The sequence below is a fragment of the Tenrec ecaudatus genome, chromosome 14 (assembly GCF_050624435.1).
Source record: "Tenrec ecaudatus isolate mTenEca1 chromosome 14, mTenEca1.hap1, whole genome shotgun sequence".
Lineage (NCBI taxonomy): Eukaryota > Metazoa > Chordata > Mammalia > Afrosoricida > Tenrecidae > Tenrec > Tenrec ecaudatus.
Genome location: NC_134543.1, coordinates 71,148,132 through 71,174,370, shown reverse-complemented (window position 1 = coordinate 71,174,370; position 26,239 = coordinate 71,148,132). Strand labels below are relative to the sequence as shown.

Sequence of the window (26,239 nt, the reverse complement as noted above, 5' to 3'; positions counted from 1 at the left end):
AGAGTTAAATTATATAATTTAAATAAGAAACACAACATTTAACAACTTTTAACAACTACAGTATGACCCACACCTATTAGGCATATACCCTAAAGAAATAGGAGACAAGGTACAAGTAGATGTATGCTCTCCCATGTTCTTAGCAGCACAGTTCACAATAGCAAGACACTGGAAGCAACCCAAATGCCCAACAGTGAAAGAATGGATAAAGAAACCACAGTGGGGTAAGCCTTGAGCAGCCAGCGTTTTCGGAGCTTCTCCCTGGTTCTCTCTCTCCAGAAGGTTCTGCCGGTTCCCCTAGCTCAGGGTACCCGGCTCTGCATCGCGCCGCCATGATGGGCCATCGTCCCATGCTCGTGCTCAGCCAGAACACAAAGCGTGAATCTGGAAGGAAAGTTCAGTCTGGAAACATCAATGCCGCCAAGACGATTGCTGACATTATCCGGACATGTTTGGGACCCAAGTCCATGATGAAGATGCTTTTGGACCCAATGGGAGGCATTGTGATGACCAATGATGGCAATGCCATTCTCCGAGAGATTCAAGTTCAGCATCCAGCAGCCAAGTCTATGATTGAAATTAGCCGGACCCAGGATGAAGAGGTTGGAGATGGGACGACATCAGTCATCATTCTTGCAGGGGAGATGCTGTCTGTGGCTGAGCACTTCCTAGAGCAGCAGATGCACCCCACAGTGGTGATCAGTGCTTACCGAAGGGCCTTGGAGGACATGATCAGCACCCTTAAGAAAATCAGTACCCCTGTCGACATCAATGACCGTGACATGATGCTGAACATCATCAACAGCTCCATCACCACCAAAGCCATCAGTCGGTGGGCCAGCTTGGCTTGCAACATAGCCCTGGATGCGGTCAAAACTGTCCAGTGTGAGGAGAACGGTCGGAAGGAGATTGACATCAAGAAATACGCTAGGGTGGAAAAGATACCTGGGGGCATCATTGAAGATTCCTGTGTCTTACGCGGAGTCATGATTAACAAGGATGTGACACATCCTCGGATGCGGCGCTACATCAAGAACCCCCGCATCGTGCTGCTGGACTCCTCTCTGGAGTACAAGAAGGGAGAGAGCCAGACCGACATTGAGATCACGCGAGAGGAAGACTTCGCCCGGATCCTGCAAATGGAAGAGGAGTACATCCAGCAGCTCTGTGAGGACATCATCCAGCTGAAGCCCGACGTGGTCATCACGGAAAAGGGCATCTCGGATCTAGCTCAGCACTACCTCATGCGGGCCAATATCACAGCCATCGCAGGGTCCGGAAGACAGATAATAACCGCATTGCGAGAGCTTGTGGGGCCCGGATAGCCAGACCAGAGGAACTGAGAGATGACGTTGGGACAGGAGCAGGCCTCCTGGAAATCAAGAAAATTGGAGATGAGTACTTTACATTCATCACTGAGTGCAAAGACCCCAAGGCCTGCACCATTCTCCTCCGGGGAGTCAGCAAAGAGATTCTTTCGGAAGTAGAGCGAAACCTCCAGGATGCTATGCAAGTGTGTCGCAACGTCCTCTTGGACCCTCAGCTTGTTCCCGGAGGAGGGGCCTTGGAGATGGCGGTGGCCCATGCACTGACAGAAAAGTCCAAGGCTATGACTGGCGTGGAGCAGTGGCCCTACAGGGCCGTTGCCCAGGCCTTAGAGGTCATCCCTCGGACCCTCATCCAGAACTGTGGGGCCAGCACCATCCGTCTGCTCACCTCCCTTCGTGCCAAGCACACCCAGGAGAACTGTGAGACCTGGGGTGTGAATGGAGAGACCGGTACTTTGGTGGACATGAAAGAGCTGGGCATCTGGGAACCTCTGGCAGTGAAACTACAAACATACAAGACGGCAGTGGAGACGGCAGTCCTGCTGCTGCGGATTGATGACATCGTCTCAGGCCACAAGAAGAAGGGCGATGACCAGAACCGGCAAGGAGGGGCTCCTGATGCTGGCCAGGAGTGAGCGCTGGGCAAGCAGACTCAACACACAGCCTGCAGCGTCTCCTCCATCCCTGAGCCAGAGGCCAGGGCCACTGTGGACGTCTTTGTTTGGAAGGGGATCAGGTTGAGGGGCAGCCCCCAGTCCCATTCTGTCCCAGCTCAGTTTGCAAAAGGCACTGACAAGTAATTCTCCATTGTCAGCTTCCCATTTAGTTTGCTTCCGATGATTAAATCTAAGTCATTTGAAAAAAAAAAAAAAAGAAACCACAGTGCATACACACAGTGGAATACTATACATCCCTAAAAAAAACAAGAAACATGAGGAAACACCACATGGCCTGGAAGGACCTTGAAACCCTTATGGTGAGTGAAGCTCGTCAATCACAAAGGCAAACATTGAAGGAGTCCTCTACCACAAGGAGAAAGATCAATTAAACAAATCTTAGAGAGTATTCCCAAACAAAAGAAAGGTTACCTATTGGCCTTGTGCCCTAAGATTCACCTTGAAAGAGGAGACCTCACATTGGCTTGAGTCACTCCTTCATGAAGGGGCAAAGGGAGAAGACCGTCCACCTGATGCTGAGCAACACTGAGAAAGGCTGTGACAAACCCACAGGCCCTGCACAGGAATGAGAGGAGAGCCTTCCTGGAACATGAAGCTCGGAGCAGGGGCGAGGAGCATCCACACTTCCGAGGAGCCACTGGTATTTCTGTTGGTGCACACGGTGGCTACGTGGGGAGGAGGAACCTCACATCAGGAAGGGAGGCTAAGCAATAATTGTAGAAAACCTAAGGGAGGAACAAGCCAGATTTTATGTCCCTCCGTAGACACTATGAATAAATTTCTGCCCAACCCTCGGTGAGCCACACCAGGGACCAAGCACTATGATGACCTTAGATTCTGGCCTTACAGGCAACATAGATTGCCCAAGGGCCACACCAGAAGAACTCACTGTAGAAGCCTGATTGAATGAACTGAGCCTACCTCATAACTACCTTGGACTTAGGACAGAAATATTCTGATAGAAGAGGAAGCAAAGAGTGGCCACCCCAAGACTGCAGAAATGGTGGTCACTAGACCCCTGGCTTAGTAGGTGTCCAATGAAAAGGGACCCAGAACCCCCATATAGTTAATACCTCAATGCACCCGTTGCATTAATATGACAGGTTTTCATCTGTTAGGCAAGGATCTGCACCTGTAAGAATATATACAGGAAATTTTCCCTAGAACCAATCCCCATGCTGAGTGCAAACAGAGCTCAATCGATTAAGAAATCAATCTGGCCGTTGTGTCCCATCTCTTAGCGTTCTATCCTATTGTCTGCAATCCTCTTTTCCTCGGCCGCCCACCTCCTGGCACAACCACACGATGGGTTTCAGAGACTTGAAAAGCCCTGCTGGCCTCCAGGTGCTCAGTGATTACCTGGCTGACAAGAGCTCCCATGAGGGGTAAGCGCCGTCACAAGCAGATGTGGCAGTGTTTGATGCAATCTCCGGCCCTCCACCCGCTGACTTGTACACACCTGATGTTGGGATCATCACATCAAGTCGTCCGAAAAGGAAAAGGCCAGTTTGCCAGGAGTAAAGAGAGCTGGGGGCAAGTGCGGCCCTACTAAGGCGGCGCTGTAGACAGTAAGGATGACGATGACATCCGTTGACCTCGCTGGGTCTGAGGAGGAGGAGGAAAGTGAAGGAGCAAAGAGGCTAAGAGAAGAACGCCTTGCACAGGATGAGTCCAAGAAAACCCAAGCCTGCCTTGTTGCCAAGTCCTCCACCTTCCTAGAGTGAAACCGTGTGATGATGAGACGGATAGGGCAACACTGGAAGAGTGCGCCACAAGCCTTCAGCAGACGGCTTGGTCTGGGGCTCATCCAAGCTCGTTCCTGTGGGTATGGAGTCAGAAAACTTCAAACAGAGTGTGTAGTTGAAGATGGTACAGATAAACTGCAAGAACGGATAACTGCTTGTGAAGGCTCTGTGCAGTCCATGGATGTGTCTGCTTTCAACAAGATCTAAACTCCCTCCTGGACAGTTTCACTGACATAAATGACTAAAAGATAAAAAGAAAAAGAAGAAATAAATCTGTACAAAGCAACAACTCATGGACTGCAGCTCTCAGTTATAGTCACATAAACTCCTCATATCAATAGTGATCACTGATATCAATGGTCACTAAGGATGCTACAGCAAAGAGTGGTGAAGAAAGTAGATGGTGCCTGACTATCGATTGGAGTAGTCTGGAGTCTTAAAGGCATGAATTCAAATAAGCACCCATCAAGTGAAGCATCAGCTTCCACACAGAAGCATCAAGTCCACATGGAAGAAGCACACCAGCTTGCATGATCCAAAGATAATAACAAAATCCAAATATGATGAAGAGAGAAGTACCAGATCTTAAATTGTGAGCACTGAATTTGTAGGCTACAGAGGACAGTGGGAGCCCAAAATCCATCTGCAAACTATCTAGCAGATTAAGCCTCTGGCAGGCAGATCCCCTCTAACCGCAAAACAAAGGAAATGTTTTGAAAATGATGACAACATATGCACATATGTCCTTCATAAAATTGATGTGTGGGCTGTTATAAGAGCTGTACGAGCCCCCAGTAAAATGATTTATCCCAAAAAAGAAAATAATTTTACCAGATGAAATCTAGGATTGATAAATCTTCAGAGACAAGTAGAATAAGAGTCCCTGGGAGTTCCGGTGGGGGGAGTGTGGGGCAGAGCAGTAAAGGGGAGCTGATATCAAAGAGTTCAAGAAAGAAAGAAATGTGTTGAAACTGACTGTGGGAGCAATTGTACAATACTGCATGTGATGGAACTATGGAATGGCATGATATCTGTAAGAGCTCCCAGTGAAATGGTTTTTTGGGGGAAAAAATCCCAATTTTTTTTGTTTTGGTTTTTTTTTATCACAATCCATACATACATCAATTGTGTAAAGCACATCTGTACATTCAATGCCCTCATCATTCTCAAAACATTTGTTCTCCACTTAAGGCCCTGGCACCAGGTCCTCACTTTTTCCCCAAAATCCCAACTCTTAAAAAAAAAGAATTTACTGGAAGAATAGAAAAATTGGGGGTGGGAGGGATGGGAATGGGTAACATCTAACAAGGGACTAATTTCTAAAATACATATAAAACTTCAACACTTCAGCAACAAAGAGATAAACAATCCAATGTTTAAAAATGGACAAAGGACATGAGCAGATACTTCCCCACAAAGGACATTCAGGCAGCTGATAAACACATGCTGGCGATCAGTAGCCATGGGAAAGATTCAAGTCAAAACAGTATCATCTCAGCCCTGCAGAAAGAAACAGGCAAAGGTGCGGTGAGTGCTCACTACAGATTAGTAAATACGCACAACTAAATCCACCCCGGGCTTGCTAACTGGGGCACCAGTCAGGGCTTGTGAATTTGCAGAAGGCTGCTGTGGAATTGGGAAAGAGGTGCCAATCATACCTTTGAAGTAGAGAAAAACTGTGAAATTGTCCACTACAGATTAGCAAATGCAAGTAAGCCCAAACCCTGGTACTTGGACTCTGTCAGTTAGCAGAGCTACACTTCTCAGTGGTGGGTCGGTGAATGGCTAGTAATACTCAGTGAGAGTGGAATTGAGCGATTCTCCCTCAGGGTTACTTCTAATAACATTGTATCGAGGACTGAAAGGGACTGTGGTGATTATACAACTCTTTTGGTGGTATGTGAATTAAATGTCAAAACATTTTTAAGTGTATCTAGAGGAAAGGTGCCAGGAACAGATACATTGTGGTTACATAATGTGGATAATGTTAATAAGCAGGGGCCACTACATTTGATTCAACAGTTCTGAACCCTTCCTAAAGCAGCTTAGCACAGCAGCCGCTGCTTTGTTCCACCTAGAGCGTGTGCACGAGCATGCTGGGGACGCACAGCCTGACCCCATGGAAACCTGTAACCCGGGAGCTTCCCAAAGAGTGACCGCTTGATAGGCTCTCCAGTGATTCATTCTGCTACTGGATTACACCCCTATGGAAGCAGTTTAGGAGGCCGAGTTCATTTCATTACATTGCTCCTTTGAGATTCTATGAAGCTCAAGTTGAAAAATCTATCCCTTACCTGTTTGCATTTTGTTTGAACATGTTCCCATGGAGGATTATCACAGGTCATGCAAAGAGGAAGAATGGGTACCCCAGCCACGGCTAAAGAAATGAGGTCGTTTTCAAAAGTTAGGGAGATTCGACAATAAGCTCAGATGATGATTCATGGCCCCACAGGAAGGCCCATGACCTTGATGTTGATACATATGCAAATGACCTTCCATGCCACCCACTCTCGACTAACCAAATCATGGCAGGAGGCCAAGCTCTGTTTTAACCCTCTAGGATTCTGGGGACACCTGGCCAGGCAACAAGTGATACTCATGACTGTCAGCTTACATGAGTTGAAAAGTAAAAACTTAAGGGTGATCAAATGACTTTGTGTGTGTGTGTGTGTACACGCGCCAAGAACTGGCAATACAAAGGGCATCTTTCAAAACCCCAGCTCGCAAGTGGCCCACAGCCTAGATGTGTAAACAGATGATTATATACAATTAAGTCACCCCAATTGGGACAAGCAGCTGATGCCAGGAGCAGGGAGGCTGACCAAGGGCAGACTTCACAGAGGAGCCTGTGTACTTTATCTGACCACTCACCCTTTGTCTACAGACCCTGTATTGTACTATGCACATTGAAAACTAAAAATTAGGTGAGACTAAAATAATTTTATTTAATAAAAAATTAGGTGAGACAGAACACAAAAACCTGCCCCACCTAGATCAAGCGCACAGAAAAAAGGCACCTAGCTGAGGTTAACCAGGAGGTGGCTCTCCCAACATATTATGGCTGTAAGGCATCAAACCACCCCTCTTCTGAATGTCTGTGACGGTCTGACTCACTGAAAATCCTTGTTCTCTAAAACCATAGACTATCAGAAAACTTCCCTTTGAGATGATATCAAAACACTCCAGGCCTGCCCAGCAGACTAAAGTCATTCTGATATAAACAGTCTTAGCACCCAGGTATTCAAAAATCTCACTGCCTTCAAGGCAATTCTGACTCGAAGCGACCCTGTTGTCAGAGAAAAACTGCTCTTGTGAGTTCCCAAGGTTGTAAATCTTCACAGGAGCAGAAAGTCACATTCCCTGCAGAGTGACTAGTGGTTTTGAACTGTTGACCTTGTGGTTTGCAGCCCAACACATAACCCACCACAAATGCAAGGTCAAGGCTTCTGAAAAAGGGTGTGGACCCAGCACGCCTAGTCTAAAGTTCAGTTTCCAAGGAAACAGGATGTCACAGTCCCAACCTCAATTAGCCCACTTTATACAAGCCCTGTTTTGAACCTATAAAAAACCCTGGTTCACGTGTATTGTATGTACTAGCACCTATCCCCGGAGCCCTATCGCAACCCTATCCTTTGGTCTTCTGCTGTGTAAACTCCCTCAGTGCACACACAGATTGTCGGCCCTGGAGGGCTTAGCCTGACGAGGCTGCAACAGCTTCATGAGAACCTTGAGATCCACTATGAAAAATAAGATTGGTGGAAATGTGGAGTCTGTGGGGAAAAAACAAAACATTTCAACAGGAGTATAAAGTGCAGACTTCTTTTCAACACCTCCTGAGCAGTTCATCTCTCCAGTCTACTGCGTGCCACAGAAGAAAATGACCTCCCTCCCTTGGTTCCCATGCAATGTTGGTGTTTGGTGTACAGCCACAAACCCCACTAACACCGATGGGGCCCATGCCCAGTGCCACGCGTGAAGCTACACGTGCTCCCAGAGAGCAGGGAAAAGTTGAACTGCTTGGTTTTTGCTGTAGATCAGTTCTCAACCTTCCTAAAGCCGAGACCCTTTAATACAGTTCATGTTGTGGTGACCCCCCCAACCATAAAATTATTTTCATTGGTACTTCTTAACCGTAATTTTGCTACTATTATGAATCGAGCAACCCCTGTGAAAGGGTCATTTGACCCCCAGAGGGGTTGAGACACGCAGGTTGAGAACCACTGCCGTAGATTGAGGTCTGCAGCTGCACTTGCTCCCCATTTCAAGATAAATGAATCCTGAGTAAGGGCCGTTGTAAAAAAAAAAAAAAGCTTTTTGTAATACACAGTTTATCTTGCATTGAAAGGGCAGCTTCTGAGTGGGTGCAGCATATAACATATATGTAAAATAACTGTTAACTGTTTGTTATTGCAAAGCTTCCAATTAATAGTAGGCTATTAGTCGTTTCAACCCCGCCCCACTGCGGACTCCTAGCAAACCTACAGAACCTGCTGGAGCGGCCCTGTGGGTTTCTGAGCTTGAAACTCTTGATGGGAGTAGAACCCCGCCTCTTTCTCCTGCAGAGCAGCGGGTGGTTTCAAACTGAAGAACGCTCAGTTAGCAGCCCAATGCGTAAACACTACACCACCGGGGCTCTGTAGAATTGGGGAGAGTCCAAAGTTATAGTTGGATTAGACTGTGTAGGGACCCAATGCCTCAAGTTGTTCAAAGATCAAGTGCAGTGTTCTCAAATACAGTTACCAGCCTATTTGTTAAATGACTTCATTTGCTAGTTATTACGACCCTGGGAAGCCCCTCGCACACAGCCCTCTCTATTCTGCCTCCCCTAGTTTATATAGGACCATACCACCGCTTGTGCCCTGTAATGGGGCTTTCAGATAGCACAGAGGCAAGGTGGGGGGAGGGGCGTCAGGCCCCTGAAGTAGCCTTCATCTCTGTGGGAACCCATTGTTGTCATTTTTTTTATTTTACAGATGAGAAAATGGGCTCAAAGGTACACACTTACCCCAGGAAAGCATGGACGAGCCGGAATTAAAACCCATTTCCTGATTTCTTACTATTCTACTCTGTCATCACTATTTAAACAACAAAAGGACCTTAAGTTTTCTAATGCTAGTTTTAGAAATAGTCCAATCACACAACCTTCCTTAAAATCTTTTAAATGTCCAGATTTCTACAAAGCAATTTCCCCAAACTGTAACTAGTGATTATTTGTATTATTAATACACACACATACACCCCTCCCACACAAAAAATAATCATAGCTTTGTGGTTGGCAACTTAAACTCACTACCATCGGGTTGATGCTGCCACACAGTGACTGCAGAGCAAGGTCGGATTGCCCCTGTGGGTTTCCGAGCCTGGAACTGTTCACAGAAGTACAAAATCCCGTCCGTCCTCCTCGGGCGGCAAGTGGTTTCCAACAGCCCAACGTGTACCCACACCACCACCAAGGACCCCGCTGCTGGCAAAAGATTTGGGGGGGGTCTAAGGTATTCTTCACGACAAATTTACAACTTATTATGTTAATTGATTAAGTGTAGAAAACTGAGAGACCTGTATAATTTAAGGCACCTGACATATTCACTCCATGTAATTTTCAGTTATGAAATACTTTAGTAGAGATACTGCCACCAAAAAAACAGTTTCTAGTTTAATCACACCAAGGACAATGTAAACCCAAAAGACCTTTTAAAATAACACTCTGAAGCAATGATTACTTGTAATTCTAGAACATTTCAATTCTAAGAGTTTTAATAAATAAAAGTCTACATTTTCCAAATGACCATCAAAAAGGGAATAAACAATCTGTTCCATCAGTATTGGAGGAAAAAAAAAATTTTTTTCAGGGGTTGGGGTAAAGGTGACTAACCATTATCTTCCATAAAGATGAAACACTGCTTCTTCCACAATCTGAAATGTCACTTAATCACATGAATATGCAGGGAAAAAATAGCTGTCCATATTCGCCTTATATACAATGCTGGGCAATTAGAGGCCAACTGCACTGCTTAGGAATGGCTTGCTAAAACATTGAAAAAATGAAAGACTTCCTCCTTGTCATAAACTGCCACTTCCGTGGAACATTCAGTGCACATGACTGGGTGATATATCTCTTCCACTTCCGTCTCTGGCTGCTCTGTAGCATCTTCAGGGTTGGGCTTCATCTTCTTATGGCCCCGTCTCTTCTTCCTGATCTCTGGAGTTTTATATCTTAGAATCTCCTCTTTGTTGACTGAACAATTCATCACAAACATTGCTCTATATTGCGTTTTGTATGATTCATGTCTACAAGGAAAATGAAATGGAGAAATTGAATAGTATATTCCATTTTAATATCTATCCAATCAGATAAAATTTAAGAACACCAAACTTACTAAAACAACAACCAAGTAAAGCTATAGGACCAACAGAGCAAGCTTCAAGAAATATTTTTTAAATTGTTATAAGAACAGGATTTTACACACAAAGAAGACTGAATTAGTGCTTAAAGTTAACTTTTATCTCAGAAGAAAATTTGATCTTCAAACAAATCAAAGGTTACTGGGAACTTGGCTGATGATGCTTATGTAATCTTGGAGTATTTTAATTATGGCCCGAGGCTCTCCCTCCTCTCCTTAGAGGTGGTGTAATTCCAGCCATCATGGAGGTTTTTAAAATTTCAAGAGCTTTAAAAAATTTATAGGCCCACTCTAGGCTTTAATCTGCCAATCCAACAGATAGCTCATTAATATCTTCTACTTCTTTTCCCACTTAGCAAGCTGTGTCTTTTTGTATTTTCATCCCCTTAAATCTCATGCAAGGAATCCTGGTGGTGCAGTGGTTTACACGTCAGCAACTTGACCTCAGCAGCCACTCCGCAAGGGAAAAGGGAAGTGCTCTATTCCTATCATGACTGACAACCTCAGAAACCGCAGGGGCCGTTCCACCCTGTCCTATAGAGGGTCTCTCCAAGGCAGAAGCTGTCTTGATGGCAGTGAGTTTTGTTTCTTGAAAGCCTCGTGCAACAGATATGTCGATTTAGCTAAGAAAGAGTGAACTGGGCTGTGCGCCCATTAGTCCCAAATGTCGACTTCCATCATTTGTTGACCACAACAACTATCAGGAATTTAGAATGGGCAAACTGGTTAATAAGACAATCCAACCTTTCATAAATATATTCACCTAGTTTGCTGTGTATATAATGGTAAGACAAAAATTATTGCTACAAAAACCATAGAAAGCTTTTTTAACCAAAACTCTCAAAACAAGAAGTCATTGTTTCTCGCATTCTTCCATCAATGGGTCTATCTGTCCACTGTGGAGGCGGTGTTTCCGTCTCTCTAACCTTCCTGAAGAATCCTGTGCTTGCTCTTCAGTTGACGCCACATCAAAATGGTAGGTGGGCATGCTTCAGGAACTCAAATCATGTGCCTTTTCAATGCTCACTGAGTTCTGGGGCCTAAAGACGTCTGAAAGGGCGAGAACAGGGCTGTAGGGTGAATGGGGTAAGGTTTCCCAAAAGTCTTAAAGGATAGCATTGCTGCCCTTGAAGAGGTGGGAAGTCTGTTGTTATGATGGAATTTTTTTAATGCCTTGGTGCAACGTTCCTGGCATTTTTCTCACCAATGCAAGTTTCCATTTTCTGAACGCTTACCCACAATAGCCTCATAATTGTCCTATGACCTTTGAGAAATGTCTATCAAGATGTCCCCTTTGATGACCCAACAGGTATGCCATAACCTTCTAAGCTGACCTTGAAGGGACCCCTGGACTAAAGCAAATGTCTCATTGAGAGAACTTGTCCGCAGCCGTCGATGGTCAGAAACGCATGTTTATAAACGCTTTGCTTGGAATAACCTCACGTCCATAGAACCAGAAGCGGTATAGCAACACCTCTTGGCGTGCCCTTGCATGTGTGTGTGATCTGTAGGAAGCTCTAGCTCCTTCCATTGCTGGGCCTCCTATCACCTTCCTGAGCTATTAAAGAACACGAAACTTTCCACAATCTGTTTTTTTTCCCCTCTAAAGTCTGAAATCATGATTTCCCAAAGCTTTACATTTTCCATTAATTTTTTAAACTTCTACTCCATATTATTGAACCATACACTAATATGGAACATAATTTTCACCAATTTCCAATGACAGATAATCACCCTGTGATGCGCTTCTGTTTGGAAGTACCAAACTCTCAAACTAATGGCCTTCGAGTCGACACTGACTCATAATGATCCTTCCTATAGGACACAGTAGAACTGCCCCCTGTGGGTTTCTGAGACTGCACCTCTTTATGGGATTAAAAAGCTTCATCTTTCACCTATAGAGACTGGTGGTTTTGAACTGCTGACTCTTGGTTAGCACCCAAAGTGTAAAACCCACTATTACCACCAGGGCTCTTTCATTGGAAGTACAATTAATCATCTTACTTTTTCTTACGTATTCTAAATATCATGTTATATGCAAACAGATTAAGAGTTCATAGAGATATTAAAAAATTAAGTATTGCAGGGGGTTGGATTAGTAGCTTAAACTGTAGAATACAAAGTTGATTATCTGAAATGTAAAACCACAACTAATTTTCAACAAACAGCGGTTTAAAAAAGAAATGCAGCAATTGCAGATGATAAGAAATCTCAGGTTAGTTACTAAGAATAGACTAGAACTAGGTACTCATTTGTTTCTAGAACAGATCCACTACCTGTAGTCATAACTTAGTTACAGTCAATGTGGTTCAGAATATGGTCTAAGCGAGTCACTTATAAAATTACAAAACAAGAGAGAAAGGGCCAAGAGTATATTTGAGAGATTATTCCAAAAAGACATACGCTGTTCCAGAGTCCTTGTGCTGTATCAGAAAAGCTATACAAAAGTAATTTTAAAAATTGTGAGAAAATGGAATTAAAAGATAGTGAAATTCTTCCCTGAACTTCTTGAAGTCCCCTGTACAACCAAAATTATTTACATATATATTAGCCATGTAGCAACAAGAACAGAAACTTAACAGGATCTCTGAGCACCTCAAGATTCCATTGTTGATTTAAACAGAGAACCACAAAGTTGCATTTTTGGTTATTGTTAACCTTCATTAATTACCTTTGGCAATCAAGGCACAGAGTGGTCATACACGCTGGGCAGTTCAAGACAGCATCACTATTAGGAACAGGCTGTTGATGACGTGGCCGTTGTATTCCAAAACCATGGTAACTACAACAGAAAAAGAAAGAAGAGATAAAACCACATTAAAGCCAGATCTTGGTTTCTACTACCATTGTTCAGTAAGAGGAACCCAATCTCCCCTTGGACAAAAGGCCGATTCTAGGAATAGAGCAGGAAACTCCAACACCCCCCCCCCCCACTGTGCAGCCCGCTTCAATGCCTGACGCCCATGGGGTAAAGCCAGGCAATGGTTCAGGGTTACAGCTTGCTTTGGCATGGGACACTGTGAAAGGCCCATGGGACCTGCCGTAAACCCAAACCCATGCACAGGAAACTTATCAGATGGACCCAGTGCTCTTGGCAAGGCCAAAAAGTAAGAAAGTGCTCAAAAAGAAAGAAGAAGAAAAAAAATCCACACTGGTCCCGATAGAGGATATCAAGGGATATAACAGCATTCCTACTGGGAAAGATGGAATAAACTAAGCAATAAAATAAAGCTTTATTGGATTAGAACCTAAAAGTATAAAAAATATCCATGAGTCCACTATGTAAATTGATGAGGGGGAAGAGATGCATTTCCCTTATAGAAGAACTGGAAGTAATTAATGTATATACTCTCTTCTCGTAGGAGCATAGCTCCCTACTCTGTAAGTGCTGGCTATCCAGTGACTTACAGAGTTTTCTGTATTGACTCAGCAGCTAGACTGTAACCTCCCTGACCATGTCTTTCTCACTCATTGCAACTTAAAATTGATAATTGATGATTCATTTCACACAGTGAGTGATCAAAAATTGTTTGTGATAGTTTTTTTGTGCCAACATGGCTCCCATAAGGACATGTGGGCAGAATTAAGGCTGTCAATCAGGTTGCAGACTGACTGGAGGGCAATCAAGATAAATGACGCTCCAAGGCCGAAGTTGGCCTCTTCCTTTTTCTCCCTGGTGATGGACCAGCAGGCTGCTGCCTGAGTTAGCTGCTCTGCCTCAACCATGTGCTGCACTACCTGTGGGCCAAGCCTGTGGATCTTGTCACTGTGCCACGCACCGCTGTCTTGAAGCTCCATCGCACCTGTTTCGCTATACTGCTGCTGCTGCACTACTGGCCTCTGCTATACCACCATACCTCATTTTCCTACTGTTGCCGCCCACCTTGCTGTGTCTGCTACATGCAGGCCAACTCTGCTCATCTGGTCTCCCGCCAGCCACTTTGCTGTCTGCTTCCTTGACCCTGGACCAGCAGTCAGTTTGAGTAGGAAGGACCTTCGGTATATTAACTGTCCTATGAAAGTGAGGTGGACTGAGCCCTTCTGTACTGCTCTGGACTAATTAGTTGTGGTATTCCTTCTCGCTATATAAACCTATCCTTTTATATATATAATCTTAAGTGTCCTGGTTTGCTTTCTCTAAAGAACCCTGCCTCACACAATGTTCTAAGTGAGAGATACCTGGAAGAAGTGATGTACGTGAGAAATGGGGAAAGAAAGATATAGTCCAAAGTGGAAGAGTGTAAGCTAAAAGGTGATATAAAAACTCCACAAAATCCCTCCAGATTTAAGGAAAAATACAAATACCTAGAGCCCACTGTAGCTGAATCAAAAGCTCCCAAGATAGGGCTCAAGCTTCTGTATTTCAAACTCTCCCAAACTGATCCTAAGGCAAAGTCAAGAATTTTAAAATCCATTATCTAATTGAAAGATGCTGCTTACTTTCAAAATAAATGTCCCAGTTTTTCTCGAACGTCTCTCTTTATATGCACATATCATATACACGTACACACACCCTAAATGTGAATGCAGTGGAAACCATCTTTCAGTTATTTGCTATCTGAAGAGTCTTAGTATTCGTTACGTCTTACCCCCGTCTCTGTGCATCAACCCATGCCTGATCTCTATTATCCTTCTCGGGGTCATAGAGCAACTCATCATTGGTTGGAATCCGATGTCGTCTCTTCTTCTTTTTCTTGGTCACCTGTGCTAATTTTGAAACAGAAGGGCAAGGCTAGGCATCAGATCTACTGTGTTAATGTGTAACTGCCCCACAAGGTTTCTTAGGCTGCAATCTTTAGACTGCTTTCTCCCTCAGAGCAGCCGGTGGGTTCAAACTGCTGACCTTTCAATTAGCAGCCAAGTGCTGAATCACCAGAATTATTCAAAGCACACAAAATTAGAAACTATTCTTGACATCTAAATTCTCCACAAGTTCCCATAGAGAAAGAATACTTAAATTAGAATAAAAATACTTCAAAATGAACGGGAACAAATAACTATTGCCACTCACATAGAGTACTTTTTTTGTTGCTGTTCATATGTTGCAATCATCATTTTCTTTCTTTTTAAAATCATTTTATGGGGGCTCATACAACTCTTATCACAATCCACACATACATCCATTGTGTCAAGCACAATTGTACATTTGTTGCCATTATCACTCTCAAAACATTTGCTTTCTACTTGAGCCCTTAATATCAGCTTCTCATATACTACTTTATTGTATCTTAAAATAAAAACTCACTGCCCAAGAGTTGATTCCAACTCACAGTGAGTTTCCAAGACTAAATCTTTATGGGAGCAGACAGTCTCATCTTACTTCCACAGAGCAGCTGATAGGTTTGAACTTCCAACATTGCAGTCAGGAAAACAAGGCTTACCCCACGGGACATTCAGGACTCCTTACAGGGAAACATTTAAGTAATAATATTTAAAATGGCTACTTTACCATGTAAGCTTACCTGTGAATTCCATTGGAATTACTAATCTAACAAAATTAGTTTTATTTTCTGTCAATACACTCAACGTTGTTCAAATTTTATAAAAATATTATTTCAAAGAAAAGAAAAGTTGATGTAAAAGCAACAAGTTAGGAAAATTCTGCAGAAAAGTAAAATATAGAAACTGTCATCAAATATAAAAATCAATGTTGCTGCTCAGGGAACCTGATAGGTTGAGTCAGTGGCCACTCTCCTCTCAACGGCTGTGCCCAGGCAACGACATTCTTGGGGCCAAGTCTTCACACGCTCATCTCCAACTACTCTTATTAACGTTTTCACATCAATGGCCTGTAATTTCTTAAAAGAGAAAACTCAGAGGGTGATACTAACTTCAAACAATTGTTAGACAAACCTTTCCCCTAAAGTATAACTGATTTATTCAAGTCCACAACAAGCAGGGAGTAGTTCAGTGTGACATTGACATGTTCAAACAAGGTTTGTGTGGCTTCCGAGTAGAACTTTGTTTTCTAAAGAGTCTTAAGTATTCATTAAGGTCACCGAATGAGCTAAAGAGGGCAGGCTAACTGATCCTCTCCCCTCCTGGATTCCAGAAAAGACCTAGAATATGGCAGTCGTGCTCAAACAAGCTGATTTTATTGGAAATAACACACACACGCGCGCGCGCGTGCCAAACTTGGTAAACAAAATTTACTCACCTGCTTTGTCTTCATCCTCAGAATCAGAATCAAAATAAATATCATCATAGTACTTTGTCGGAGCTGTTCCAAATTTCCCAGTTCCTGACGAAGAACCTTTAGAAACCAGAAAGGAAATTTATAGATTAAAACATACATAATTCTAAGTGGAGAGCAAATGTGATTAGGGCAAAGAATGTACAGGTGTGCTTTATACAATTGATGTATGTATATGCATGGATTGTGATAAGAGTTGTATAAGCACCTAATAAAATGTTTTAAATATATATATATATACATAATTCAGAAGGAAACATCCTAAGTACTTTGATCACCTCAAATATCAACTTTATTCCCAATCTCATTGGGTTAGAGAAATATTTTCACATAAATTATCGGCTGAGTTTCTGTGCCCTCTACAACTATAGCTGTAATAGTATATCAACAGTGAACTTCACAGTACATCAACCAGCCAGAAATTCAAGTCAGACTCAGACGGGGCGTGAAATGAGAGCTATCACTGCTGATGTCAGATGGGTCTTGGCTAAAAGCAGAAATTAACAGAAGATGTTTAGTTGTGTTTTATTAATGATGCAAAGGCACTGAATAAACTGTGTGAATCACAACAAATTATGGATAACACTGTGAAGCACAGGAACTATAGAAAATTTGATTTTGCTCATGTGGAACCTGTATATACACCAATAATTCAACCAGATCCTAGAGAACTTTTCTTCTTTCCTCTAACCTTGTCTTATGGTCTATTAGTCTATTTTCTTGGATTTGGGATCTTTCTCTGGCAGGCCTCTGGAAGGTCTGGTTAAAAATAAATAAATAAATAACTGTCATTAAGTCGATGCTGATTCACAGAGACCCTATAGGACAGGGTAGAACTGCCCTTCAGAGTTTCTCAGACTATAACCCTTTATAGTGGCTGGTGGTTTTGAACTGCTGACCTTAGGGTTAGCAGCCCAGCTTGTAACCACTACACCATTTCACTCATGAGGAACTATTACGCCACCAGGACTCCTCTCTAGGTCTGGTTAGGATGAAACTTTTTTTTGTCTCTGTGAGACTGGTTTTCTTCAGTGTTTCCCTATCTTGACCTTGAAAATTAAGTAAGTGGTTGTTTCCTTGAGTTTGTTCTCTAAAGGGCTCCCTTCCCTTGAATTGAGAATGTTGTGTTTGAAGTGCAGAAGAGAACATTGGATTTGAGTGTTTTAAAAGGGATTTAGCCAACTGTATCCTTAGGTACAGGGAAGAGCAGGTAGTGTGAGTGTAGTCCGTTTAATTTCTGAAAAACATGGGCTTGTCCCTTTACCCAACATGGTGACAGCCATCTATATGGCGCCTCCGTACATATGAGCCCTGGTGGTGTTGTCGTTAAGGGTTGGGCTGCTAACTGCAAGGTCAGCCATTCAAAACCATCAACCAGCTCCACAGGAGAAAAATAAGGCTTTCTTTCTACTCCAGCAATGTTAGCTAAAAGCTAAGAAGACTTGAAACACTGACTAATGAACATCAAAGACTCTTTCAGTATGGATTACATCTCAACCTCAGGAAAGCAAAATCCTCATCAGGGTCAATTAGAAACATGATCAACAGAGAAAAGACAGTTGTTAAGGATTTCATTTTGCTTGGATCCACAACCAATGCCCAAGAAGTAACAGTCAAGAAATCAAGTAATGTACACCACTGGGCAGCTCTCTTTTGAAGTATTAAAAAGCAAAGCTGTCACCTGAGGACTAAGGTATGACCAACTCAAGCCAGGATACTTTCAATCACCCATATGCACCTGAAAGCTGAATAATGAATAGGGAAGACCCAGAAAAAGAACGGAAGCACCTGAATTATAGTGCTAGCAAAAGAATATTGAATACATAAAGAATGCCAGAAGAATGAACAAATTTGTCTTGGAAGAAGTTCAAACAAATGCTCCTTAGAAGCATGGTAAGACTTCCTCTCACAAACTCTGGGCATGTTATCAGGAAGTACCGCTCACTGGGAGAGTACATTATGCACAGCAAAGTAGAATCAGTGAAAAAGAGGAAGGTCCTCAACAAGATACACTGACACAGTGTCTACAACTAGCTTAAACAGAGCAACAATTGTGAGTATAGAACATGACAGGGCAGTGCTTCATTTTCTAGTACACAGAGCAGCTATGTATTAGAACTGACACAATGACACCAAATAACAACAACAATGTACAATTACAGAGAAATGCCCCTTGATTAGGTATTCAATATCATAAAACTATTCATCTCTCTTTTCCCCACAAAACTAATATAATCAAATCACTACCTTTTCAGGTAGCCAGCATATCTATCTCTACATTTCAGCTATGTTCTGAACAGGGAGTAACCATCTTGTTTTTTTTTGTTTTTTGTTTTTTTAATTTTTTTTTTATTTTAACAATTTATTGGGGCTGATACAATTCTTTTCACAGTTCATACATATACATACATCAATTGTATAAAGCACATCTGTACAGTCTTTGCCCTAATCATTTTTTTCTCTTTTCTTCTTTTACATTTTATTAGGGACTCAAACAACTCTTACCACAATCCATACATATACATACATCAATTGTATAAAGCACATCCATACATTCCCTGCCCCAATCATTCTCAAGGCATTTGCTCTCCACTTAAGCCCCTTGCATCAGGTCCTCTTTTTTTCCCCCCCTCCCACCATCTTGTTTTAAAGGACCTTCAGGAAGAGAGAACAGCTCTACACAGAGAAGGAAGGAGTATAAATCGAGGACATCTTTCTGCTCCTCCCAGCTGTGCCGCGTGCCCTAACATTGTTTACATGTGTCATCACACATTTGCATGCCTAATCACGCTCCTACCTAGCATGTTTTTGGTTTTCAGTCTGCTGTTAATTGGTACTATATTACTGTTGCTTCTATTATCTTTTCTTTCAGCTCTTAATAATTAAAAGCACATAGCTACTAATGTGGAAACCAACACTGAAGAGTCTTTATTTCCTACAAACCAGTCTTAGGATCAAACACATTTTAAAGGCCAAATATCAAAATGAATCTTTCTTAAGTTAATCCACTAGATCACTCTGTAAGGACATGTTGCTACTGCCTCAAGATGCAGATGACAAGAAAAACAATACTTAAGTTCCCCTTGACCATGTAAGTTTGTAAAGAAGCAAAATGCTCACATTAGCATTTGTGGGACAGTTTCAGAGAGAACTGTACTGGCCCTGGATTCCTGAAGCTTTAAACTACTTAGCCATTATGCTAACTAAAATGAGACAGGGATTTGTGGTAATGCACCATTAACTCTGCCCTATCAGTGCCAGAAAACACTTGTACATCTTGTGAGGAATAAAAAGCATAAAGTAAAACTGCAACTCTGCCAGCAACATAGGAAGCTACTTCACTAATCGCCCAAGACAACCCCAGGTCTGGTTTCTGAGCGTACTGGTTCGCTCCCTCAGAAAAGACCTGTGGACCACGTACGGAAAAGCTGGGGGTGCAGTAGAGCACCGTGGCAAAGGGCTCCTTAGCAAGGTTCCTTCATTGCCCTTAGGAAGCTTACAAAAACATATGCAATTAACTGGAAAGTCTACCTGTTTCCAGAGAAGCTAACTTATTCTCCATTGTTTTTATGGTGGAATTTAATTCTGCTTCCATTTCTTTTTCAAATTCATCTTCACTTGATTCGCTTTCCCCGGTCAGGCATTCTCTGATGAGTTTTCGTTTTTGGTCCGGAGTCCCATGGAGCAGCACATCCACTTCATCTTCAGAGCTGGCATGTCAGGAGGGACATGGACGTTAAAGAATTATAATTAAACTTCAACTCCCACAATCTCTCCACCCAAGAATCAACTTGAATTTTACAGGGTTGTATTTTATATACCTGTCATATGATATTCAACTTTTCTCACTTACTAGAACCACTTCTACGTAGTTGCACACATTTTTTAACAACTGCCTAACATTTCCTCTGGAAGTTGTTTCACTTTCATTGCTGCACAGTCATTCCCAACTTTTATTAAGTGCTATAATACACATCTCTGCAAATGTAGCTTTACTTCTACTGGTTGCCTGAGGATAAATGTCTACAAATGTCTTTCTAACTTGTTGTATTGTTACAATACTTTCCATAGCATTACTTTAATCAGCAATGGAAAGTTTACCTCACTTGAAAGGGGTGTTTTTAAAACTCTGGATACTTAAAATAATATATATATAATTAACATATGCACATAGAATATAAGTTATAAAATAGTAACTAAGTATTATAGTTTAAAAGTCACAGTGCTGTAGAGAATTTAGAGAGAAGAGAAGCTAAATTACATTCCAAATTCTCCTGAACAATTTCTGCCATTTTGCTTTGTGTGTCTATCAGTAGCAATCTGACTAAATTAAAGCAAACATCTGGAAAAACAAGGTATCATCAAAACACATAAAACATTTAATAAAATGTTTCTAATAGAACCAATAATACATCAATTACCGTATATATTTTAGTAGCCGAATATAAGTTGCAGCACCTAATTTTACCACAAAAACCTGGGAAAACATATTGACTCAAGTATAAGCCTACGGTGGAAATGCAGCAGCTACTGGTAAATTTCAAAATAAAAACAGATACCAATAAAGTTGCACTAATTGAGACATCAGTAGGTTAAATATTTTTTAATATTTATTTCGAAGACAGTAAACTATCTCTGTAGGCGGAAAAAAGGGTCAACAAAAATATGGTATCAACAATAACTATACACGCTCTGTTACTGCACGTGCAAGCATAGTCAATGCTGGGTCCAGATAGGGGTTAATAAGAAAATTAAAAATAAAATATAGCAGACTAAGTAGTGTAAATAAACGTACTGCATATCATCCAAGACCAGAGATATACCAGTACTTGTATTCAGCAATGCTTGGGCAGAGCAAGGGGGCGTGACCAAGCACGGGTAAGACTGTAAGGGCTATGTCATTGGTCAAGCCCTGGAGAAGAGCGGGAGAAGAAAAGCTGCCGCATCTGACATTCATCTGACAAGGATGTGGTGCGCCCCAGGTACCAGCACACAGAAGGAGGCAGGTTCTTGCCCAGTACAGCATGGACAACAGAGGCTGCCGGTAGCATGCAGGTACAGGAAAAAAGGAGAGCGTTGATATGAGCAGTCATCAGACCACCCACAGAGGCTACAGGCACCCAGAGAAACTGGAGAACACCCCCACTGCACCAGAGAACAGGTAAGTGGGACCTCACTCAAGTATAAACTGAGGGGGGTTTTTTCAGCATAAAAAATGTGCTGAAAAACTCAGCTTATACACAAGTATGTACGGTACTCCTGAACTGATGAACAGTTAGAAATTTCCCCTGGTTCTTGCCTCCCTCGTTTTCTCTTGCAGAGCAATGCTTTTGGGCTTCAACAGAAAGGTTTGAAAAGACAGCTGGACCCAGTCAGTTCGCTCATCATACAGGCTTCAACCAGATTCTACTCCCAAGAGAATTCCCCACTTGAGTGTCCTCTTTCTGAGCTGCACACACCCTTCTCCTTTCCCACTATCTCCCCTCAAGTCCTCATCAGCCTGCTCGCACCACTGTAGCCTAGATCATATCCTAAGAATCTCGAGACCTCTAAATGTTCTTCTGTGTTATTTCACCCTTCACCCTGCCACCAGAAGGTTCTTCTTAAAGATCTCTGATCACATCACTACCCAATTCAGAACCCTCCCCTAGCCAAACTTCCCAACATAGCACTCAAAACAGCCTTCTACCATCTGTATCCAACTTACTTCTTCAACCTTACTTCTCATTAGGACCCCTTAAGCTAGCTCATCACAGGGTTCTAAACCGCAGGCTGTTGCCACTCCCACCCCAGGAACTTTGGAAAGTCTGTCTACAGGCTTTTGGGGTAGTTATAACTGGGGAGAAGTCCTACCAGCATCTAGTGGGCAGAGGCCAGGGATGCTGCTAACCATCCTACAGTGCGAAGGGCAGCCCCTCACAACAAGGAATCATCTGGACCAAAATATTAGTGTTGCCAAGATTGAGAAATTGTGCTTGAGTGCTGCTGCAACATAGGCCAGGGCTTCGTAAGTGTGGAATGCAGGTCATTATTTAAGTTGTGAAATGGGCAGTCCTCTACCCAGCCCTGGATCCACTGCTGGTTGGAATGTAAAATGGTACCCAGGGAACAGGTGGGTGTTTCTCCAAAATCTGCACACGCAACACCCTCATGACCGCCAGCTGCACTCGTGGAACTTAAAATTCACCCCCAAAGAAATTAAAGCTACGTGCAAGTAAAAACCTACATTAATGTTTATTAATGCTTTATTCAAAAAAAAATCAAAACTACGAACAATCCAGGTGTCTTTCACTGGATGACTGGTTTAACGAACTGTGGAATACGGCTCATTGATAAAAAGGAATGCATTATATAGATACACGCAAATGGCCTAACAAATCTCCACAGAATTATGCCAGTGAAAACAGCCTAAAACAAAGCATAACGTGTTACATAACATCCTAAAAGTAGTAAAATCTTGAAAGAATGGAGATCAGAGTAGTTGCCAGGATTAAGGAGAAGGGTAGTGGGTGGACGGGAAATGTGCACGGGTATGAAAGAGAACACGATGCATCCTGTGGTGTGATAAGAAAGTTAAAATTAAAATAAAGTTAAAATTGTTCTGGGTTTGCAAGAAGAACAGTAGACAACAGGATGTGCCCAAGTTTGCACACATGTTAGACTAATTGCAAAATATTCTACTTCTGTACTCTGCAGCTTTTTAGAAAAATCACATGCTGGTATAAGCAGCTTTTTTGAAAAACTGCAAGCTAAAGATAATGCAAAGTTCTGCCTTTTTAAAAATGACACCTGTGTGTTATGGTTATCAAAGCTGGTCCCAGCTCAGGGGCCACACTCAGTACTCGACAGAGTCTGGTGTGGTCCCCTCAGTGCTGAGTCTGGGTTTGAACCCAATAAACCTCTTTAAGCTGTGCTCAGTCTCTGCTCATTTTGTTTACTCAACTACTGGCTTACAACAGTGGTCATGGAAATGTTGTGCACATTGATTATACTAAGATCAGTACCCTAATATCTGATATTGAACTACAGAGTTGCAATATGTTAGCATTGGGAAAACTGCCTAGAGGACACAGGATCACTACTATTTCTTACAACATGTAATCTGTAACTAACTCACAAATTAAGTGACAATGTAAAAAAGTTATTCTTTGCAAACATTCCAGAGGGCTTTCAGTCTAATGGCCAGCTGGGACAGGCAATCCACTCTGGGCCCTGCATTCTTGGGAGTGTGCCAGGAATGACCACAGGCCATTTCTCAGGATGGTGGCTGTAGCAAACCACCTTAAATGGGGTAAAATTTCCTTCCAGCACAATAACCAGGCTTGCTACTGCAAACCCAGGCCACTACACAAACCCCCGCCTATGCAGCAGCCACCAGGGCCTCTCTCTATAGAGCTCCTTGGGGGCTGGGAAGCAAGAGTAGCTAACGCAAGCTTGCTGTGTGTACTATGAGTAATACAGTCCTTTGTCTCATCCAGGAGTCACAAGTCTTTTGCCTTTGCCAGTTTTCATAAAGCAGTAGCAAGCTAATATGCTGGCTTATTTAATCAGCAATCAATCTCACTGCCAGTGAGTCCCTGCCAACTCACAGCAACCCTACTGGCTTGTTAAAGAGGGCAAAATCAAATCCTAGTTCCTGAAAAACACTTCTCTCACATTTCAAAATGGAAAGTGGGCCTTGGGTTTAGAGCTACCACTGGCAATATGGCTAATACCACGGTTTTGTTTGCACAGTACTTTTCCAGTTACCTTACCAGTGGTACGATGTGCCTGTGGCACAGTGATTTAAGCACTGGGCTCCTAATCAGGAAGTTGGAAGTTCAAAGCCACCACTTGCTCCTTGGTTGAAATATGAGGCTGTCTCAAAAACTATACATCAGCGGTTGTACAGTCTCAAAAACTCTACAATGATTTACTGTCTCAAAAAGTACATCAGCGGTTCTCAACCTGCTGGACGTGACCCCATTGAGGGTCGAACAACCATTTCAGAGGTCACCGGATTCCTAACAGTAGCAAAATGACAGAGATGAAGTAGCAACGAAAATAATTTTATGGTTGGGGGGTCACCACCGCATGAGGAACTGTATTAAGGGTCGCGGCACTAGGAAGGTTGAGAAGCGCTGCTCTACGTGGTTCTACTCTTTCCTGTAGGATGGTGGGTTTACCAGTGGTAACTGCCACAGGATTATGAAGCTTCCTTTAAAAACAGAACGTAGGGCGGCGGGGTAAAAAAAAACAAAGTATAAGAATTTGACTTAGCTAACAGCGTTAAATAATAACCCAGGTGTATAAGGAAACAATATGGCAGACTGTCTCAAATCTTGGAAACACTGTTATATTACAACCAAATGGAACGAAGATCCACTAACTGGATTTTTTTTAATAGATCATCACTTTCCGCAACAGAAATCACAGCAATCTCATCTGCTGTGCCTACACCACCTCCGGCCGCCCCCCAGCCCTTCTCCACGCTCATTCATCTGAGGAAATGCTGTGAGTGCAGGAGGTATACATTCACAGAAAGCTTCGTGGAACCATTTTTTAAAGTTTTTATTAATCGAATCTGCCTTCAGTTTAAGAAATGGTTGGATGTGCTTTAAAATCTGGTAACCTAGCTGTGAATCTTCCCGAATAAGTGCCCAGGGAACTTCACCTGTGTCCAAGGCGGTCGCTGCCTGCAAGGCTCCTGCGCGACAGCTCGAGCGCGGCTTCACCTCCGCTCCCACCCCTGCCGCCTGGACCCGAGGACACAACCCCGGGAGTCCCTCCTGCGTGCACGGCGCGGGGACCGTGCGCTCGCACCGGGCTGCAGCCGAGAAGCGGGCCCTCACGGGGCGCCGAGCCGGACAACACACGTCTCCCTCACCGACTCGGCCCAGCCCATTCTTCCGAGACCGCCAGCACACTCCTCCAGGGGACCGGCGGGACGGGGCGACTCGCCCAGCCCGGAGGCCCCGCGAGCTCGGCAGGGCCCTCCCCCAGCCTCCGCCCGGCGGCCGCGAGGGGCGGCGGAACCGACGGGCCCGGCCGGCGGAGGCCGACGGCAGCGAGGCGGGGGCGGCGGCCCGCCGCAGGGTCCGGAGCGGCGCAGGGCCCACCTGCTCAGGGCCGGCTCCTCGTCGCTGGGCTCTTCAACCGCGTACGCGTCGTAGTCGTCCGAGAGCCGGTTCATGGTGGCCGACACCCACTCACAGGCCTCGAGCGGGCGGCTGTGTGTTTCCGCCTCCGCGCCCGGCCTAGAGAGGCCGCTGACCTCACTTCCGCCCGCACTTCCGGTCCGCGCGCGCTGCCCCCTGTGGCGCAGAAACACGTCCCCAGCGCCGACCTCGTTCCGGTACCTCAGCCGCGATCGCTACGTTTGACTCCTGATTTCTGTTGGCACGTTTTCCATCCTCACAACGGCTATAAACCGGGCCGACTTGGGATCAGAGTTGATTCCTGCCTCTGTCCTTCCATGAGCCATCAGTTCCCAAGTCCTGTAGGTCTCTTTCTTATCAGGGGTGTCTCTCTCAGCTGCACCCCGCCTCTCAACTTCAGTCCTGATGTAGCCTCTTAATGGACAGCCTTGCTTTGCTCTTTTTCCTGTTACAATTCATATCTCTCTGTACTCGCAGAGGAGTCTACTTGCTCCATAAGTAATCAAGCCCTTTATCTGATCCAGGAATTTCACGTCTTTTGCCAGTTTTCATAAAACAGTAGTGAGCAAATGTAGTGACTTATTAAACTGGAATCTAACTCCAGCACAGTTCTTCTTTGGATTGGTTAAGAAAACATAACACATTCTGGAATGAACAAACCATACTGCATATGTGAAGCACTGTATTGAGAAAAGACGTTGGTGTGATGGAATCGAACCTACAACAAAGGGCCAATAATATCCCAGCCTGACATGAAG

At 43.6% G+C, this 26,239-nt stretch overlaps 1 protein-coding gene, 1 non-coding gene and 2 pseudogenes across 2 annotated transcripts; 2 read left to right on the top strand and 2 right to left on the bottom strand.

Annotated features, from left to right (window-relative positions):
* The first annotated feature begins 227 nt into the window (after positions 1-227).
* Positions 228-2,205, top strand: LOC142425555 (T-complex protein 1 subunit gamma pseudogene; annotated as a pseudogene).
* A 1,105-nt stretch (positions 2,206-3,310) lies between these two features.
* On the top strand, positions 3,311-3,957 carry LOC142425556 (elongation factor 1-beta pseudogene; annotated as a pseudogene).
* Positions 3,958-9,486: 5,529 nt separating this feature from the next.
* On the bottom strand, positions 9,487-25,601 carry EAPP (E2F associated phosphoprotein). The gene is made up of 6 exons (XM_075530960.1): positions 25,443-25,601; positions 19,876-20,054; positions 16,309-16,404; positions 14,741-14,858; positions 12,823-12,933; positions 9,487-10,038 (listed from the first exon to the last, which is right to left on the bottom strand). The coding sequence occupies exons 1-6, from the start codon at positions 25,514-25,516 to the stop codon at positions 9,762-9,764; spliced, it is 855 nt and encodes a 284-aa protein (XP_075387075.1). The 5' UTR covers positions 25,517-25,601; the 3' UTR covers positions 9,487-9,761.
* On the bottom strand, positions 13,083-13,211 carry LOC142427123 (small nucleolar RNA SNORA42/SNORA80 family). Its single transcript, XR_012779943.1, has one exon. It is a non-coding gene; the product is annotated as a small nucleolar RNA SNORA42/SNORA80 family (small nucleolar RNA).
* Positions 25,602-26,239: the final 638 nt, after the last annotated feature.

Excerpts from the sequence above, each read along its gene's own strand:
- EAPP (XM_075530960.1), bottom strand. The coding sequence starts at position 25,516 with ATGAACCGGCTCTCGGACGACTACGACGCGTACGCGGTTGAAGAGCCC. Across the intron at positions 16,405-19,875 it reads GTTAGCTTCTCTGGAAACAG|GTTCTTCGTCAGGAACTGGG; the intron begins GTAGACTTTCCA and ends TGGTTTCTAAAG. Across the intron at positions 14,859-16,308 it reads TGAGGATGAAGACAAAGCAG|CACAGGTGACCAAGAAAAAG; the intron begins GTGAGTAAATTT and ends TTTCAAAATTAG.